Below are 19161 nucleotides of genomic sequence, written 5' to 3' on the forward strand. Positions count from 1 at the left end.
CCCCGCTGCAGCCCTCCCTGTGGGTGGGGGCAGGCCTGAGCCTGCCTGGCCAAGCTCAGCGCATGGCAGAGAGCGGCCTCTGCAGGGAGGCAGGTCCAGAAAAGGCTCTCCGTGCCCAGTTTTTCCAAACTGACCCATCTGGTGAGTCCCTGCTCCGGCCCTTGGGAGGAGGGAGTAGGAAAAGGAGGGGAGTCAGGAATGATACACTAGTCCAGGGGTTCTCAGTCTCAGCACTACTGACATTTTGGGCTGGATAATTCTTTGTTGTAGAGGGCTGTCCCCTGCATTGTAGAATGTCTTGGCAGCATCCCTGGCCTCTACCCACTAGATGCCAGTAGCACCCCCTTCCCTGGTGGGACAACCCAAAATGCCTCCAGACATTGCCAGCTGTCAAGGGCAAGGGATGCAAATCACCCCTGGTTGAGAACCAGCACTCTCATCCAATGGAAGGTCCTCCAGATGGAAACCTGGGGAGGGAGAAATAAGTGCTCCCTCTAACTCATGACCCAGTGTGGGACCTTTAAATAGGCAGTGCTAGGAGGGCAGGTTGGGATGGCATCTGGTTCGCCAGACCTCTGAGGAGTCTGCTGTCTTCCTTCTCCTCTCCTCCTCACTCTCCTTATCCAGCTAACTTCTTAGCATCCTTTACTGCTCAGCTACACCATCCTACCTCCACAGAACATTCTTCTTTTCCTTTTCCCCCTCCACCTGGCTAGTTTAGATACCTTTGTGCCCCTCCTCCACAGCGCCCCTCACCTTGTACTGCAAATGTTGACTAGCTTTCTCCCTGTAACCCCAGCACCGAGCACAGCCCCAGGCTCATTGGAGGTCCACAGGAAGTGTCACTGTGGGTCAGTAAGCTCCCCTAGCTCTCCTCCAACGATGCCTTAGTCCCAGGTGCTCCTCTGTGTAGATCCGGTGGCCCAGCCTATGCAGGGCGGAAAGCTTCTGTGGCTGCCTCTCTTCCTCAAGCCTCTGCCCTCCTACAGCTTCTGGAAAGGGTCTGTGCTCCCTGCTGGTTCCCAACATCTGAAGCATTCAGGGCTCTTGCTTTTGTGAGAGCTCAGGGCGGTGTCCTTGGCTCTTGCGATAATTGCTAAAGAACTGCTTGCCCTAAAAATTGCCCTGGAAGCCACAGCTGCCTGACCCTACATCAGAGATCTAGGTTGCTTGGTTACCAGTTTTCAGACCCAATTCAGGAAAGTCCCGAGGCCGCAGAAAACTGAGTTTGGCTGCATGTGACCCACAGCCAGTGTCTAAAGACTGTCTAGCCTTACAGCTATCTGTGTGAAAGGAACGGAAATAAGCACCGAGCCTGGCCCCCGAGAGCCGTTCACTAGCTCACTTAACCCTGGAAACCTCGGCATGTCATAGGATTCCCAGGTTACCGATGAGGACACTGGAGATCGGAAAGATTAAGAACCTGCTAGTTTCTGGTGGAGTTGAGGTCCAAATCCAGGTCCCCGACTCTGGGCTTTGGTTTGTTTATTTATTTATCTTTCTCTCCATCCCACTGAGGATTGTTAGCTTGTAGAATACTTTTAAGAAATTATTACAAAGCAATTCTTCCCACCGCCTGAAACACAAGCCCGACCACCTCTCGCCCTTGTTAAGAGCCCTCTTTGCCCCCTCCTCTCCCTTCCCCTGCAGGAGCAGCCCAGCTGTTCCAGTCCTGCACCCTCTGGCCAAGCTCTGCCACTGATATTTATCCTTACCTCCCCCGGGCTGCACTGCCCCAGATGTCTTCCCATTGCACTTAACACTACTTACTTACTACTTAACGCCACTGCTACCTGTAGATAGCTAGTAGGTGTTTGTTACACAGCATTCAAGAAAACAAAAAAGTTCAGTTCAACATACTTTTTAAAATTCGATTTTTAGCTTTTCTCCACATTCTCCCCAAAGATTGATATGTTCACAGTGGTGTGACACGTTTCCGAGCCAACGGTGTAAAACGTGAGGTCACTCCAGCACCTGCTGTCCTTCTGCTTCAGGCAGTACCATCCTGCTCTGCTTTCTCCCCCAAACTCCGTATCCTGCCTCTTCCTATGATACTCTCTGGCTAAACAGATTTTCTTGGTAGACCTCAACAAGCTGGTGATGAATTCTGGTAGCAGAAACATTTTTCACTTCAAATCAGATTGTAGCTTACTGGGGACTGTGAGTCTGGGACAGTGGTTCTCAGCCCAGGCTGCCCATTAACATCATCAGAGGAGCTTCTAAAAATACACCCGACCCCCACCCCAGACCAGTTAAATCAGAAACTGGGGTGAAGGATCTGGGCAGTAGCATAGCTCTAAAAACTCCCCAGGTGATTCGATTGGACAGCTAGGGTTTAGAATCACTGGTCTAGAGCCTTGCTACTACAAGTGAAGTCTGCGGACCAGCAGCCTCGGCATCCCCTGAAAGCTTGTTAGAATGCAGAATCTCAGGCCCTACCCCAGACCTACCAAATCAGAATCTGCATTTTACCGAGACCCTCAGGTGATTGGTAAGCACGTTACAGTTTAAGAAGCATTTCTTTCGGGAAAGAACAGTTTTTTGGTTTTGTTTTTGTTTTGCAGTACGCAGGCCTGTCACTGTTGTGGCCTCTCCCGCTGCAGAGCACAGGCAGGTTCAGCGGCCACGGGTCACGGGCCTAGCTGCTCCGTGGCATGTGGGATCTTCCCGGACCGGGGCACGAACCCGTGTCCCCTGCATCGGCAGGCAGACTCTCAACCACTGCGCCACCAGGGAAGCCCGAAAGAACAGTTTTAAGATAACTGTATGACAAGTTGCAAGCAATTTCTGCTGATTCACATTATCATTTGGACTTATTCCTTCATGCATTTAACAAATGTTAATTGAGTGCCTCCTAGTACTGGGCACACGATGGTTTGGGGGAACACATTGGCATGCATCTCTATCTTGGCTTGCAAATTCCTGCCCATACCCTATCTTCTCTAGGCTCTGGGCATTAATGGTAGCTATCTTTTGTCTACTAGACCTGACCCCCACTCCAGTTCCAGCCCTTTCCTTCTTCTCAATTCTTTGCAAAAATTAGAGTCAGAATCCCTCTTTGTCAGTCCCTATCAATTGTGGTAATTTGACTGAGCTGAAGATAGCTAGTACTTTGAGTATCTAATGATCAACCTAGCCTGCAGCCCTGAGGATTGTATGGCCCTAGGATTGGTTTCAGACCCTTAGATCTAGAGGCAGAGGAGAAGTTTCTTGAACGAATCACTGTAGCATATAGTATGGTTTCTTAACCCTGGCTATTCAACATGTAGTTTATGGACCAGGATGGTCAGAATCACATGGGAGCTTGTTCAAAATATATAATCTTGGGCTCTCCTGCAGATCAGCTGAATCAAAATCTGCATTTTTAACAAGACAACCCGGTGATTCATGTACATATTAAAGTTTGAGAAGCACTGGAGCACTGGCATAAATTGTCAGATTTTGCAACATATTAGAATCATGTAGGGAGCTTTTAAAATTCTGATGCCCCTGCTGCGTCCTATGCCAAGTGAGTGAGAATATCTTGGGATGAGACCAGGCATGAGTATTTTTTTATTCTGGTAAAATATACATAACATAAAACTTCCATTTTGACCATTTATAAGTGTATAGTTCAGTGATATTAAATGCACTCACATTGTCGTGCAAACATCACCGCCATCCATCTCCAGAACTTTTCATCTTCCCGAACTGAAACTCCATAACCATGAAACACTAACTCCCCATTCCCCTGTCCCCCCAGCCCCTGGTAACCACCACTCTTCTTTCTGCCTCTATGAATTTGACTCTTCCAGGTACCTCGTATAAGTGGGATCATACAGTGTTTGTCCTTTTATGACTGGCTTATTTCACTTAGCATAATGTCTTCTAGGTTCATCCATGTTGTAGCATGTGTCAGAATTTCCTTCCTTTTTAAGGCATATCATATTCCATTGTATGTACATGCCACACTTTGGACATATGGATTGATGGACACTTGGGTTGCTTGTGGCCACTGTGAATAACGCAATTACGAACTTGGGTATACAGCTATCTGTTCCAGTCCCCTCTTTCAATTCTTTTGGGTATATACCCAGAAATGGAATTGCTGCATCACATGGTAATTGTTTTTTGGATTTTTTGAGGAACTGCTGCACAGCAGTTTTCCACAGCAGCTGCACCATTTTATAGTCCCATCAGCAACGCGTAAGGGTCCCAATTTCTCCACATCCTCACTAACAATAGTTATTTCCTGTTTTTTTGATTATAGCCATTCTAATGGGTGTGAAGTATTATCTCACTGTGGGTTTGATTTGCATTTCCCTAACGATTAGTGATGTTGAGCCTCTTTTCATATACTTATTGACCAATTGTATATCTTCTTTGGAGAAATGTTTATTCAAGTCCTTTACCCATTTTGAATTGGATTGTTGTTGTTTTTGAGTTGTAGGACTTCTTTATATATTCTGGATATTAATCCCTTATCAGATATATGATTTGCAAATATTTTCTCCCATTACATGGGTTGCCTTTTCACTCTATTGATAGTGTCCTGTGATCCCCAAAAGTTTTAAATTTTGATGCAGTCCATGTAATCTATTTTTTCTTCTGTCGCCTTTTCTTTTGGTGTCATATCCAAGAAATCATTTTCAGACAACGGTATTTTTTAAAGTTCCCCAAGTGATTCCAACGTACAGCTAAGGTCGAGCAATGTTTCTCAAATTTTAACGTGCATTCAGATCACCTGAAATCGTGTTAAAATGCACATTCTGATTTATTAGGTCTGGGCTAGGGCCCAAGATTCTGCATTTCTAACAAACTCCTCACTAATGCTGATGCTGTTGGTCTGGGGACCACTGAGTAGCCAGAGTGTAGAGGGGCATTTCAGTGATTTCCTTCATCTGAGCCCTGAGCTAGAGGGTGGATATTTACCAGGCCTTTTCCTAAGTTTCCCACCACAACTGTTTCCCAGCAGGCCCTCGGCTGACCCTCTAACTTTCAGCTGGTGCTGAGCAGCCCCGGGAGCCTTTGGCATGTCAGAAGAATGAAATATAAAGGAATTGTTCTCCCTGCTCTACTCTCAGCACACCCCCCTGGGGGAGGCCGTCCACTGGTCTGCTCATGCCTGGTGCATTCGGTTCCACACTAATGATGGCACGTTCCTGTCTGGCCTTGGCCCCTGCAAGGGAACTGCTACAGAGCTCTGCTGAATAGCTGTTTTGCTCAAAATATGTTTAATATGCTCAGAAAGGAAAACCACACAGGTTGGTCTGAAGTTGATAGAAGAAGCTGGGAAGAAAAACTGCCGAAGGTCTGCTTCTAAAAGGAATCCTTTAATTCATCATAGAATTTTAGAGCCGGAAAGGACCTTTAGAGATCTACTCCCAGACCCTCATTTTGGAGAATAAAGCTGGGACCCAGCAAGGCTGTGACTTGTTCAAGGTCACCAAGCAAAACAGAGGTCATCCCACAGGTGTATTATTTCTGTTTAATCTTGCTTTAGGTTACTTATCTGGAAATGGATAACACAGAGTAGCATTTCTTTCAGATGTCTCCTTTAATTAAAAGTTCTACTTTTCAAACAAAGGTAAAAATCAAGAGGCTGGATCACGGTTCTTGCCCCTCGTGGCCTTCGTTAGAAAATTTCTACCAGATGCTTCTATTACCCTAATAGGACCTGCCTCCCTGGTGGCAGTGACCCAAACTGCAAGTGTAGTAGTGCCTGGGAGGAACTTCATAGCTTCTAGAATGCATGCCCAATACCAGTTTTTCCTTCATGCCCATTGATTGCAAATGTCGTAAGCTGATCACAGTACTCTTTCAAGCCACTGCCAGTCAGTTTTTTCTGTCACGTTGAAACTCATTTGCCATCCCTACAACAGAATTCATACCTTGAAAAGTCCTGTGACCTTCAGATCACGCTACATTTCGGCACTGCTAACCTGGTTGTTAAATACTCTTTAGCTTCTCATTCCCCCACCCCACCCCAGCTGCTCATTAATCCAATTATGAGTTTCCTTTATCCAACCAAACTTCTTGCCAAGTTGCAGAACTCTCGGAGTGATGTGTTTGCCTTTAGTGATTAGACAGCCCAGTAGATGTTGCTGTAATTAGGACTGGCCTCATTCTGATAGTGCAACACCCAGCCTGTGCCCTCTAACACGCTACATAGTGCAACACCCAGCCTGTGCCCTCTAAACACGCTACATAGTGCAACACCCAGCCTGTGCCCTCTAACACGCTACATAGTGCAACACCCAGCCTGTGCCCTCTAACACGCTACATAGTGCAACACCCAGCCTGTGCCCTCTAACACGCTACATAGTGAAACACCCAGCATGTGCCCTCTAACACGCTACATAGTGCAACACCCAGCCTGTGCCCTCTAAACACGCTACATAGTGCAACACCCAGCCTGTGCCCTCTAACACGCTACATAGTGCAACACCCAGCCTGTGCCCTCTAACACACTACATAGTGCAACACCCAGCCTGTGCCCTCTAACACACTACATAGTGCAACACCCAGCCTGTGCCCTCTAACACGCTACATAGTGCAACACCCAGCCTGTGCCCTCTAAACACGCTACATAGTGCAACACCCAGCATGTGCCCTCTAAACACGCTACATAGTGCAACACCCAGCCTGTGCCCTCTAACACGCTACATAGTGCAACACCCAGCCTGTGCCCTCTAAACACGCTACATAGTGCAACACCCAGCCTGTGCCCTCTAACACGCTACATAGTGCAACACCTAGCCTGTGCCCTCTAACACGCTACATAGTGCAACACCCAGCATGTGCCCTCTAACACGCTACATAGTGCAACACCCAGCCTGTGCCCTCTAAACACGCTACATAGTGCAACACCCAGCCTGTGCCCTCTAACACGCTACATAGTGCAACACCCAGCATGTGCCCTCTAACACGCTACATAGTGCAACACCCAGCCTGTGCCCTCTAACACGCTACATAGTGCAACACCCAGCCTGTGCCCTCTAACACGCTACATAGTGCAACACCCAGCCTGTGCCCTCTAAACACGCTACATAGTACAACACCCAGCCTGTGCCCTCTAACACGCTACATAGTGCAACACCCAGCATGTGCCCTCTAACACGCTACATAGTGCAACACCCAGCATGTGCCCTCTAACACGCTACATAGTGCAACACCCAGCCTGTGCCCTCTAAACACGCTACATAGTGCAACACCCAGCCTGTGCCCTCTAACACGCTACATAGTGCAACACCCAGCCTGTGCCCTCTAACACGCTACATAGTGCAACACCCAGCCTGTGCCCTCTAACACGCTACATAGTGCAACACCCAGCCTGTGCCCTCTAACACGCTACATAGTGCAACACCCAGCCTGTGCCCTCTAACACGCTACATAGTGCAACACCCAGCCTGTGCCCTCTAACACGCTACATAGTGCAACACCCAGCCTGTGCCCTCTAACACGCTACATAGTGCAACACCCAGCCTGTGCCCTCTAACACGCTACATAGTGCAACACCCAGCCTGTGCCCTCTAACACGCTACATAGTGCAACACCCAGCCTGTGCCCTCTAACACGCTACATAGTGCAACACCCAGCCTGTGCCCTCTAACACGCTACATAGTGCAACACCCAGCATGTGACCTCTAACACGCTGCATAGTGCAACCCCCAGTTGTGCCCTCTAAACACGCTACATAGTGCAACACCCAGCATGTGCCCTCTAACACGCTACATAGTGCAACACCCAGCCTGTGCCCTCTAACACGCTACATAGTGCAACACCCAGCCTGTGCCCTCTAAACACGCTGCATAGTGCAACACCCAGCCTGTGCCCTCTAACACACTACATAGTGCAACACCCAGCCTGTGCCCTCTAACAGGCTACATAGTGCAACACCCAGCATGTGCCCTCTAACATGCTACATAGTGCAACACCCAGCCTGTGCCCTCTAACACGCTACATAGTGCAACACCCAGCCTGTGCCCTCTAACACACTGCATAGTGCAACACCCAGCCTGTGCCCTCTAACACGCTACATAGTGCAACACCCAGCCTGTGCCCTCTAACACACTGCATAGTGCAACACCCAGCCTGTGCCCTCTAAACACACTACATAGTGCAACACCCAGCCTGTGCCCTCTAACACGCTACATAGTGCAACACCCAGCCTGTGCCCTCTAACACGCTACATAGTGCAACACCCAGCATGTGACCTCTAACACGCTGCATAGTGCAACACCCAGCATGTGCCCTCTAACACGCTACATAGTGCAACACCCAGCCTGTGCCCTCTAACACGCTACATAGTGCAACACCCAGCCTGTGCCCTCTAACACGCTACATAGTGCAACACCCAGCCTGTGCCCTCTAACACGCTACATAGTGCAACACCCAGCCTGTGCCCTCTAACACGCTACATAGTGCAACACCCAGCCTGTGCCCTCTAACACGCTGCATAGTGCAACACCCAGCCTGTGCCCTCTAACACGCTACATAGTGCAACACCCAGCCTGTGCCCTCTAACACGCTACATAGTGCAACACCCAGCCTGTGCCCTCTAACACGCTACAAGAAATTTCTTCCCAGGAAGGCTCGCTGAGGTTAGTTTCTGCCCTGCAGTTAGAGCCCTGCCCCGTGTCTCTCTGCAGCCTCCCCAGCGAGGCATTAGGAAGGCTTCTGAATTATGTTTGGCTCCGTAGACAGTGCCTGAGCCCTTCATTGTGGTCTCTGGGTCCTGAACTGGAGCAAGCTCCTTTGCTGGCAGGATTGTCTGTCTCCATCTGGGGAGTCAGTCTTCAGGTCTTCTCTTCATTAAGACATCAGCTTCACTCAGCCTTGGCTCTTGGCTGCCAGCCACACTGACAAGCCAGCAGGAAAAGTTCCATCAGGAAGAGGTGTGCCGCCCTCTGTAGGCAGGAAGGCACCGCCTTGCCTGCGGGACTGCCTGTGCAGGCCTTGTGGGACTCGTCCCAGGGGAGCCTTTGGAACACTCTCAGAGTTCTGATTCTAAGCCTGCAGGCAGCAACTCGGGGTGGTGCCATCTGTAGCATTCTCAGTGTCTCCCTGGCTCACGTCAAGAAAGGATGGAGTTCTTCCACCTCCTTGGCCACTCTCATCTGTCTCCTGCGTGCCTGCCACCAGCTCTCGCAGCTCCAGGCTGTTTGGCAACACCCTGAGTTATGTTAGAGATATAATAATGAATTATACAATGGATTATACATAATTAATTTATAATAAAACACACAGTGATTTAATTTCTCCAAGTGAATGATGTGCCGCTCGCCAGATCCTGCTGGAATACATTCCATAACTGACTGCTTCCTGGTCTGGAGGTGACGGCCAGCTGCCCTAGGGAGGGACCTTGGCAGGGGAACCTTGCAAGTCACAGATTCCCTCCAGGCTGCCTCTGGGGTAGGTCCCACAGAAGGATAATCCTTTACTGCCTCTACTATTGTTCTAGACATGGACCCTCATGGGGCTGTCACCCACCCCTGGACTGTCTGAGATCTGTTGTTTTCTTCATTCTCCCAGCCTTTCTCCCAGAGGATGGGAGACGCCCATGTGTTTATACTCTACCATTTCTTCCTTCCCTCCCTCCCTCCCTCCCTCCCTTTCCTTCCTTCCTTCCTTCCCTCCTTCCTTCCTTCCTTCCTTCCCTCCTTCCTTCCTTCCTTCCTTCCCTCCTTCCTTCCTTCCTTCCTTCCTTCCTCCCTCCCTCCCTCCCTTTCCTTCCTTCCTTCCTTCCTCCCTCCCTCCCTTCCTTCCTTCCTTTCCTTCCTTCCTTCCTTCCTTCCCTCCTTCCTTCCTTCCTTCCCTCCTTCCTTCCTTCCTTCCTTCCTTCCTTCCTCCCTCCCTCCCTTTCCTTCCTTCCTTCCTTCCTTCCCTCCTTGCTTCCTTCCTTCCTCCCTCCCTCCCTCCCTTTCCTTCCTTCCTTCCTTCCTTCCTCCCTCCCTCCCTTCCTTCCTTCCTTTCCTTCCTTCCTTCCTTCCTTCCTGAATATGTACTGAGTGCCTCTTTTGTGCCAGACACTGTCCTTGGCTTTGAATGCATACATGAACAAAACAGAGAGCCTTGCCCTTGTGGAGCTTATGTTCTGGCTGAGGGAGACAGACACTAAATAACAAAACATGATGAATGAGGAAGTCATCCAGCATATTATAAAGTGATAGGTGCTGTAGAAAAAGAAAAGGCAGAGCCGGATAAGGGTGACCTGACATGATGGGGACAGGTTGCAGTTTTAAAGAGCATAGTCGGGACAGGTCTCGTGGAAAAGTGGCAGCCTAGGAGTTGCCAAGCCCTCCAGGAACAGGGAAGAAAGGTACTGCTGCACCTAACATTTGTAACTTTTGGTTTCAGATGTTCCAGATGTTTCTGTTCCTGCTGCTGCTGTGGTTTCCGCCCCTGACTGAGGGGTCCCTGCGCGCTGAACCCATGTTCACGGCAGTCACCAACTCAGTCCTGCCCCCTGACTATGACAGCAACCCCACCCAGCTCAACTATGGAGTGGCGGTGACTGATGTGGACCACGACGGGGACTTTGAGATTGTCGTGGCAGGGTAAGTACCTCCCGCCCTGGGTTTGACAGATACATTAGTCAGCTTTTGCTGTAATAGGGCCAGATAACAAATAGCTCCAAAAGCCCAGGGGCTTGCAACAACACACATTCTCATGCACTTGGGTCTTGGCCGGACTCAGCTGGGTTCTGGTAGGCTGTGTCCTTGCCTTTTTGCTGTAGCGGTGAGTTGGGATGGAGGGTAGATTGGAAGAAAAGTGCTTGATCCACAGGCTTTCCAGGGAGAAGATTTGAATGCCCTGCTTCAAGGCACTCTGTTCATATTTTGGCCTCCTTAGTTATGCAGGTGTTACTTCCTTACCAGTGAGACACTAGAATCTCTATATACGAGGGATTTAAGGGTGACAATTATGGTAGAAGGGGATGCTCAAAGCTGCGTTTGCACAGCATTTTACACAAGACTAAGAAAACATTAATTGCCTGTTTCAGAGAAGGGGGGAAGTTGGCGATGAAGAAGGATAGTTAAACTTCCTCTAAACCATGCCTTGGCGCCCCTGGTCCCTTCTCTCCTGAGACGCAACAGTGTGTATCAAGAAAAGATTTGGAGTCCAAGTAGCTTGAGTTCATGCCTTAGAGCTACAGCTTTCCAGTTGCATGACCTTGAGTCAGCCCCTTATGCACTGAGATTCAGATGTATCATCTTCAAAAATGGAGATAGCAAGATGCCCCCCTATTGTGAAGCTTCAGTCGCTGTTGCACGTGAGGGCATTGTAAAGTCTGCCGATCACCGTTGATAATCCTTGTTTATGGCACTAATATGTACCAGGCACTGTGCTAAGCCCTTCCACGCACTGTCTTATTTAATCCTCCTGACAGCACTGTGCAGTAAATATACAAGAAAAGGAAATTAGGATTCAGAGATGGTGAGTGACTTGCCCTCTATCAAGTAAATAGTAAGTGGATGAGTCAGGATTTGAACCCCACGGCTCCCTAACTATGGAGCTGCTAAACTACATTGTACAAAGTTTAGTTATCACTTCAAAAACCAGCCAATCAATAAATACACTACAGGGGCCTGTCAACCTCATTCTAGAAGGCTGGAGCTTTTATGGCAGCACTGAACAAAGTAAATGGAGGTAACATTACTTGTAGCAGTTGCATGTAACAGTAGAAACCACTGACTTTGGCACTGGAAAACCTGGTTTTAATTCTGTGTCATCCAATAGTTGTGAGCCTTGTGCAAGTTACTTAACTACACAGCCCCCACTTTCCTCATCTGTAAAATGGGCATGTTGAAATCTACCCCTGCCTACCATACAGGGCAGTGGTAAGGATTAGTGCTGATGATGTATAGAAAAGATACTTTGTAAGTGCATTTCTTCTTTCATTTATTCTTTTCTTGTAGACCATGAAGAGTAGAAGTTCCTAGATTCTAGATCTCATGGAAGTCTAGATTCGTGTGCTGACAAATAGAACTTTCTACGATGATGTAGAAGTTCTGTCTTGGTTCTGTCCAATATGGCGTCCACTAGCCACGTGTGGCTGTTGAGCACTTGAGATGTGGCTACCGTGACCAAGGAACTGAATTTTAATTTTATTTCATTTTAATATTATACAGCCACATTTAAATTAGACAGCACTGTTCTGGGACTTCGGAAGGAAAACTGAAGAGCAGAGTGTGATAGAAAAGGGGGAAATAGGAATGGTTGTAATGACCCTTATTGCCGGGGGTGACCTGTGCAGGGCCGGAGCCAAGCAGCTTGTCTGTGTTCAGTTCTGTGACTGTCCAGTCACTCTCTGAGTCCAAGAGAAGCCTTCCTGGCCAAATCCTGCTTCCCGGAGCCTGCGCCACTCTGCCAGGGTCTCTGGGTAAGGGGCGGTGATGCACTTCTGAGATGTTCTAGTTGGCCCTGCCTCCTACCAGATGACACCAGCCTCCCTCCGGTAGGCACTGGGAGCTGACAGGGGACAGAGAAGAGTGAGGCAACTTCCCTCCTTCCTATCTTTCCCTCCTCCTGGGCCCCCACAATGATGACCAGGTTCTCCTTTCATCTTGGACGATGGGTGGCAAGCTCAGATTTCCATCCCACCCATCCTTTGAGGGGCAGGGGATTGTTACTGCATCTCCTGAGCATCCAGCTTCTTGGTTTCCCAGTGCTGGGCGTTCATTTCACCTTCCTTTTCAGTGAAGCCTTTTTCTCTTTCTCTTCCAAGGAACTCAAGAAATTTGCTTTTGCGTCTTCTACGGCAGAGAAGCTAGACCATAATTCGTAGGCAGCTTAGAGTAGATGTCTAAACCTTGTCTGGCTTCCTGCTTCCTGTGGGGCCTGCAGCACTTTGGAGTTATCCTCTAGAAGCAAGAACCAGACCATCCTGGGTCTTTATTCTGAATCAGCCAGAGACCGGGGAAAGGCCCTCGTCTCTTCTCCCAGCGAAGGGCTGAGCCAGGCAGCCCCTGTCTGAGAAAACTTGGGCTGCCAGGTGTTCTTCTAAAAGATGACATTGCTCACCACCAGCAAAGAGGAAGATTTACATAGAGGACAGGATGGCGAAATTGGGCAGCCTCCCAGCTCCAGGTCAGGCCTCCTTTGTGGCTGTTATGGACGCATTGTGAATTCTCAGAGCATCAGAAAGACACGTTCTAATTTAAGTACCAAAATACATTCCAAAGGCAAATATAACTCTTTATTATCTTCAGCTTAGGATGATTTGTCACTGTCTTCTTCTTTGGGCTGGATAACCAGGGGCTGACTATACAGACATATTTAAATCAGGACCTTGGCAGGTCATTCGGTCCACCCCTTGCCTTCCAATGAGGTCACACCTATTGTTTTTGGAGGCTCCCTTTATTTAGAGCCTTCCAAGGGAATGTGTGCAATCTTTTCATAATCCAGCTCAGTTACTTATGTCAAGAATCTACGTGACTAATCTGAATCCCTCATATTCGAGCTTAGTAAGCCATTTCTTTTAACTTTTGTTTTGCTATTACCTTTGAAGATTTAAACCAAGTGGTCACTACCCTTTCAAATAATGACAGCTAGGATCACTGCCCTGCCTTTCATGCCCTGTGGACTCCTTGGCAACATGTCTGACTTTGACTTTCATTCAGTTTTATCCACCCTACACCCATATTTAACTCTGTTTGATGGTAGACTCTCTTTAGGAATCACACAGCAGGAATTGAAATTCTTAAAAATTGAATGTGAATGCCTTTACCTGGGGCACCTGCAGTCCAGCTCCTGACAGGCCCACCCTCTATTATCTTATAGACCTTTCCATTAGCTGGCACCTGAAGGCATTTGCGTTTCTGACCCCTGGGATATTGGGCAGCTCTTCAGTTTATAAAATGCCCGCACTTGAACTTGTCTTGGATTTGTTGACCTTGTAGTGTGTCTGACTCCAGCCCTGTTGCTTTCAGTATTTACTCTTTGAATAGATTTGTTTTGTTTTACCTTTTTGGTATCCTCCTTCTGGGTATTGATGGCATTGATTTTGAGCATGTTGTGGGTGAGTTTGTGTTGTTTCAGAGTCTTAAGTTAATTGTGATGGAAGGTGTGTGCACACTTCTGACTCTGGGAGGAGCAGAAAATGACCGCCCTTTGCTCCGCAGGGGTGGGGGAGGGAGAGGGCCGGCTCTGATCCTCTGACACAGCTGGGCGAGTGCCTCTGCATGTGGAGGGCTGATCTGTTAACCGGCAGGTGCATGATCGCGGATCTGGGTACAGTCTCCTGTTTGCGGGGTGAGGGGGAGGATTTGATCACCCCCAGGAGACGTCGGCGCAGGCACAGACCATTGAATATCTTTGAGACGGGTTCCCTGGGTAAATAAAAAGCCTGGTGGCTTCTCCTTTTCTCAGTGGCACTAAACACCCAATCTACAGTCTCACGCAGTCTGGAAAGGAATCCCTGTTGGTGTCAATCTTGCACAATTCCTTTAGAGGAGATTTTGTTTCCTGGGATATCCCCAGAGGTCTGAAATAACCCCTCTACCCTGTCAGTTTCCAAGAAGTTTTGCCCAAATGGAAAGATTGTAGTGGTTCTAAAGTTTAAATCATGATTTAGATCAGTTTTTCGACACAAGGAGCATTCACTTGATAAAACCTTAACGCATTCTTCACACTTGGAAGGGTTTCATTTAAAGGGATGCTACGTATTGTAAACCAGAGTTTCATTTTTTCTTAATTTTGCAACTCAGGGTTTCATTTTTTCTTAATTTTGCAACTATGTCAGAAAACTTTCTTAATTTACTAAAATTAATTGAATTATTTTAAAGGCAAACTGTATTCAGTTACCAGATTAATCATAATCATATAGGAGATATTTTTGCCATTATAAGTAATAAGAACAATGATGAAGAATGAGATATTTATCTATGATTAAACCAAAGCAGCATTTATGCATTTTATTACCAGCATATATAGATATATGCAGTATATATAGATGTATATAGTGTGTATAGATAGATATAGTAGATAGATGTAGTATCCATGTACAAATATTTAGGTGTATGTAGTAAATATAAATATATACAGTACATATACATACACACACATACTTTCAACAAAATAGGAAAAGTACTTTTGAACTTTCAGTCTTAGCTGTTTTGTAAAATATCAATATGACGTTCTAATAGATTTGATCCATCAGTTTTGACAACTTAAAAAGTTAGATTATTTCAGTTTCTCTTTTTTTACTTTAAAATACCTTTTACATTTTGATAACACAAATGTTTTATTGCAAAAAAATCCACACACGGGGCTTCCCTGGTGGCGCAGTGGTTGAGAGTCCGCCTGCCGATGCAGGGGACACGGGTTCGCGCCCCGGTCCGGGACGATCCCACATGCCGCGGAGCGGCTGGGCCCGTGAGCCATGGCCGCTGAGCCTGCGCGTCTGGAGCCTGTGCTCCGCAACGGGAGAGGCCACAACAGTGAGAGGCCCGCATACCGCAAAAAAAAAAAAACAAATCCACACAATATAGATGAAAGTAAAAATCCATCTTTACCAACTTCCCATCCCTACTCTAAGCTCATCCCAGTCCCCTTCCAGAATAACAATTGTTTCCAGTTTAGTGCTTATACTTCTGAAAATTTCTATGTTACATATATATTTTTTAAAAATATGTAATTTCAAGAGGAATCAAACTGATACACATTGTTCCAGAGCTTGCTTTTCTCAGTGTAACATATTCATTGTTCGAACACATGGATCTAACCTAATTTTTTTAAGTTACTTAGTGCGGATGTGCCACATTTGTTTTGCCACTCCTCAAGTGACATTTAAGCTGTCGCTAATCTGTGACCATTGCAGACAATGCATACTGCACATCCTTACACACATATGCAGATGTTTATCTGGGATGATACCAAGCAGTGGAAATGCTGGGAATGATATGTACATTTTATACCTTAATAGATATTGCCAATGTTACCAATCTCAATCTTTTTCTATGTATTCATAGCCTAGAAATAAAGAGTAATTTGGGGGATTATTGATATCAACAGCTATTCAAACACCTACTGTGTGTACTGCCACATAGGCTCCAGGGTCTGAACTTTATCAATTTAGATGTAATAAAGAAGTGGGGGGGGGGGGCGGTGTCCTATTCTACATCTGTAAAAGAAGCTGCTGCTGTTAAAAACTGAATTGAGGAACTTCAATACTCTGATTCAAACTGCTAAAAAGACTTCCTCTAAAGCTTCCTCTGCAAAAATATATTTCTTAAATGGGTCACCCTTAACCCTAAGATTCATTGTCCTCGGTATCATGGAAGAATGATTGCAGGGTGCCAGCTCTTCTGCTATGGTTAAGCATGGACTGCCCCTGATTTTTTTTTTTTTTTTTTTGCGGTACGTGGGCCTCTCACTGTTGTGGCCTCTCCCGTTGTGGAGCACAGGCTCCGGACCTGCAGGCTCAGTGGCCATGGCTCACGGGCCCAGCCGCTCCGCGGCATGTGGGATCGTCCCAGACCGGGGCACGAACCCATGTTCCCTGCATCGGCAGGCGGACTCTCAACCACTGTGCCACCAGGGAAGCCCCCTAGAGCTTCTTGAAGGGAATGCAGCTCTGCCAACACCTTGATTTCAGCACAGACCAACGTTGGACTTGTGACATACAGAAGTGTCAGATAATCCGTTTGTATTGTTTTATGCCACTAGGTTTGAGGTGATTTGTTACAGCAGCAATATGAAACTAATACATTAGGTAAAGGTCAGGTTCTTGGTGACATTTCTCAGAGAGGTGATGGCCATTACCTCCGAAGATTTTAATAGTATTATTTTACTAATTTCACAGCAATAAAAGAAATACACCACCCACAAACATTATTTAGAAGAATAAAAGAATATATTTAAAAGAAATACATCACCAACAGAAGTATTATTTTTATTCAGTGACATTCCCCTAAGAACAGGTTCGGTTTTGGAAAGAAGCCCTTAAATCACACTTCATTCCTAGGTGGCCATCCACATTAATTCACCCTGCAGCTCGCTGTGTGACACCTGGTACCATGGGTGGTTGGAGGTGGGGAGAGGGGTTCAGAACTTTTAAAGATCTCACTGTCCTTGCTGAGGCAAACACACTTGGTTGAGGTCATAAGTGACTTGTGCCCCCGGGGGAGATGCAAACATTCCGTGAGGTTAGAACAGGTGGAGAGCACTTCTGGATGAGAATCACAAAGGCCTTGGAGGGGCATTTGGGTGGTCACAAGAAGGATAGGTTAGGTCTATTTAACAAGGGGGCAAAGGCCTCTCCATGTTGAAGAGAACTTTAGGCTTATTTGGATTTTGTTGTTTGTTTGTTTTTAAATTAATTTTTTTTAAAGCATTTTAACAAAAGACTGATTTTCACAGAGTATTGAAGAGTATTTAAAAAAAGCTGCTCCAAAATAGTAATATAATTAAGACACTAAAATTGCCTTTGCTGAAAACGGCAAAGCTACTTTTAGTCTGAATTTTTCATCCATGCAGAAAGTAGATGTATGCCCTGTCTCCAGTCACTTTGCTTTAAACTCTCTTCTCCCATTTTTTTAAGCGGTGGGCTGGATGGAAGGTCTTCCTTGTCCACTGCGTCCCACACCAGGCTCCCCAGGGTTCAGGCCCACAGCAGGCAGGAGCCCAGAACAGCCCTCCACCCCACCCTCACAGGCCTCAGGCCTTCTTCCTCTCCCCCCTCCCTCCCCCTCCCCTTCCTTCTCCCAAGCTTACCTCACACTTCCCTCTGGAACAGGTGCCATTTCCACTCCTGGAATCACTTCTGCTGGGGGGGGGGGGGGTCAAATCTGACCCCTGCCTCCCTCTCTTGTGTTTTTCCTCATACACCCCTTCTCCCCAGTGCTACTGACCTGGTGAGTCACTTTCTTTCAAGAATGCTATGGTTTTGACTTAATTTTCCCTCTGAGGAATCAGTTACTTTTGAGGCGCAGGTATCTAAGAAAGCATTCAAGGATATGAAGAAGCTAAAAGCAAACATTTCCCACTTCAGATTTTTACATGCTCTCCCCTCATTTACCTTCACCTGTTTGCAGACTAAATTTGTGAAGGGGTGGAGGGCAGAAGCAATGTCTTGTATTTTACTTATATCATCTCACTTTAAACCATCACAGCAGTCCATATGATGTGTAGTATTTAATTGAGTCTAAGTCACACATTTTTTCACACTTTTTTATTGACGTATAGTTGATTTACAATGTTATATTAGTTTTGGGTGTACAACACAGTGATTTAAAATTTTTATAGATTATACTCCATTTATAGTTATTATATATTGGCTACATTTCCTGTGCTGTACAACATATCCTTGTAGCTTATTTTATATATAGTAGTTTGTACCTCTTAATCCCCTACCCCTAGTGATTTTAACATCTCTAAAATTGGGATGTGACCTACAATTGGCAGCTTGCATTTAATTGGCAGGGTTTTTTTCTCTAAAGATACATTAAAAAATGGTGTCTGATCCCTATGATATTTTAGATTTGATGAAAGCACTGTAGATAGGGTTATCCCTATTTTGCAGATGAGGAAATCAAGGCCCAGAGATCTGCTGAGAGTCATAGAGATGGTGAGAGGCGGAATTGTTATTCTATATGTGCCCATTAAATTAGGTTTGTTAATTGTGTTGTTCAAATCGTAATGGTAGTCCATTTCTTTCTGTGGTTCTGTGTTGTTGTGTGTATGTTGAGACTGCTTTATTAGATGCAATTTTAGAATTCTTTTTTTTAAATGGAGATATAATTGACAAATAACATTATATTAGTTTCAGGTATACAACATAATGATTTGCTATTTGTATATATTGCAGTGTCTTAAGAATTCTTATATTTTCCTGGTGAATGAAAGCCATTATCATTATGAAGTGACCCCAGCCATCGCTAATTATGCTTTTGGTCTGATGTTATTATAGCCACTCCATCTTTCCTTTTGTTAATATTTGACAGGAATATCTTTTTTCCATACTTTTGCTTTGAACTCTCCAAAGCCCCTATGTTTTATGTATGTTTCTTGTATGCAGCATAAGTGTGGCTTATGTTTTTTTCAACTGTTTAACCATGTCCATCCTGCTGTCCTGTTACTAATGAGGTTAGTCCATTCCATTTAATGGGAACATTGATATGTTTAAACTTGTTTCTATTATCTTATTTTTTTTAATTTCCAAGCTTTCAATGCTTCTTT

General features: G+C 46.2%; 1 protein-coding gene across 2 annotated transcripts in view; it reads left to right on the forward strand.

The window, feature by feature from the left end:
* Window positions 1-19161, forward strand: part of CRTAC1 (cartilage acidic protein 1) — a 135093-nt gene that overhangs the window by 10189 nt on the left and 105743 nt on the right. For both annotated transcript variants that reach the window (XM_065893874.1, XM_065893873.1), the window contains exon 2: window positions 10339-10538. In XM_065893874.1, the coding sequence (XP_065749946.1) occupies window positions 10339-10538 (200 nt within the window). The remainder of the gene's footprint in view (window positions 1-10338; window positions 10539-19161) is intronic.

The sequence above is a fragment of the Phocoena phocoena genome, chromosome 16, assembly GCF_963924675.1.
Source record: "Phocoena phocoena chromosome 16, mPhoPho1.1, whole genome shotgun sequence".
NCBI lineage: Eukaryota > Metazoa > Chordata > Mammalia > Artiodactyla > Phocoenidae > Phocoena > Phocoena phocoena.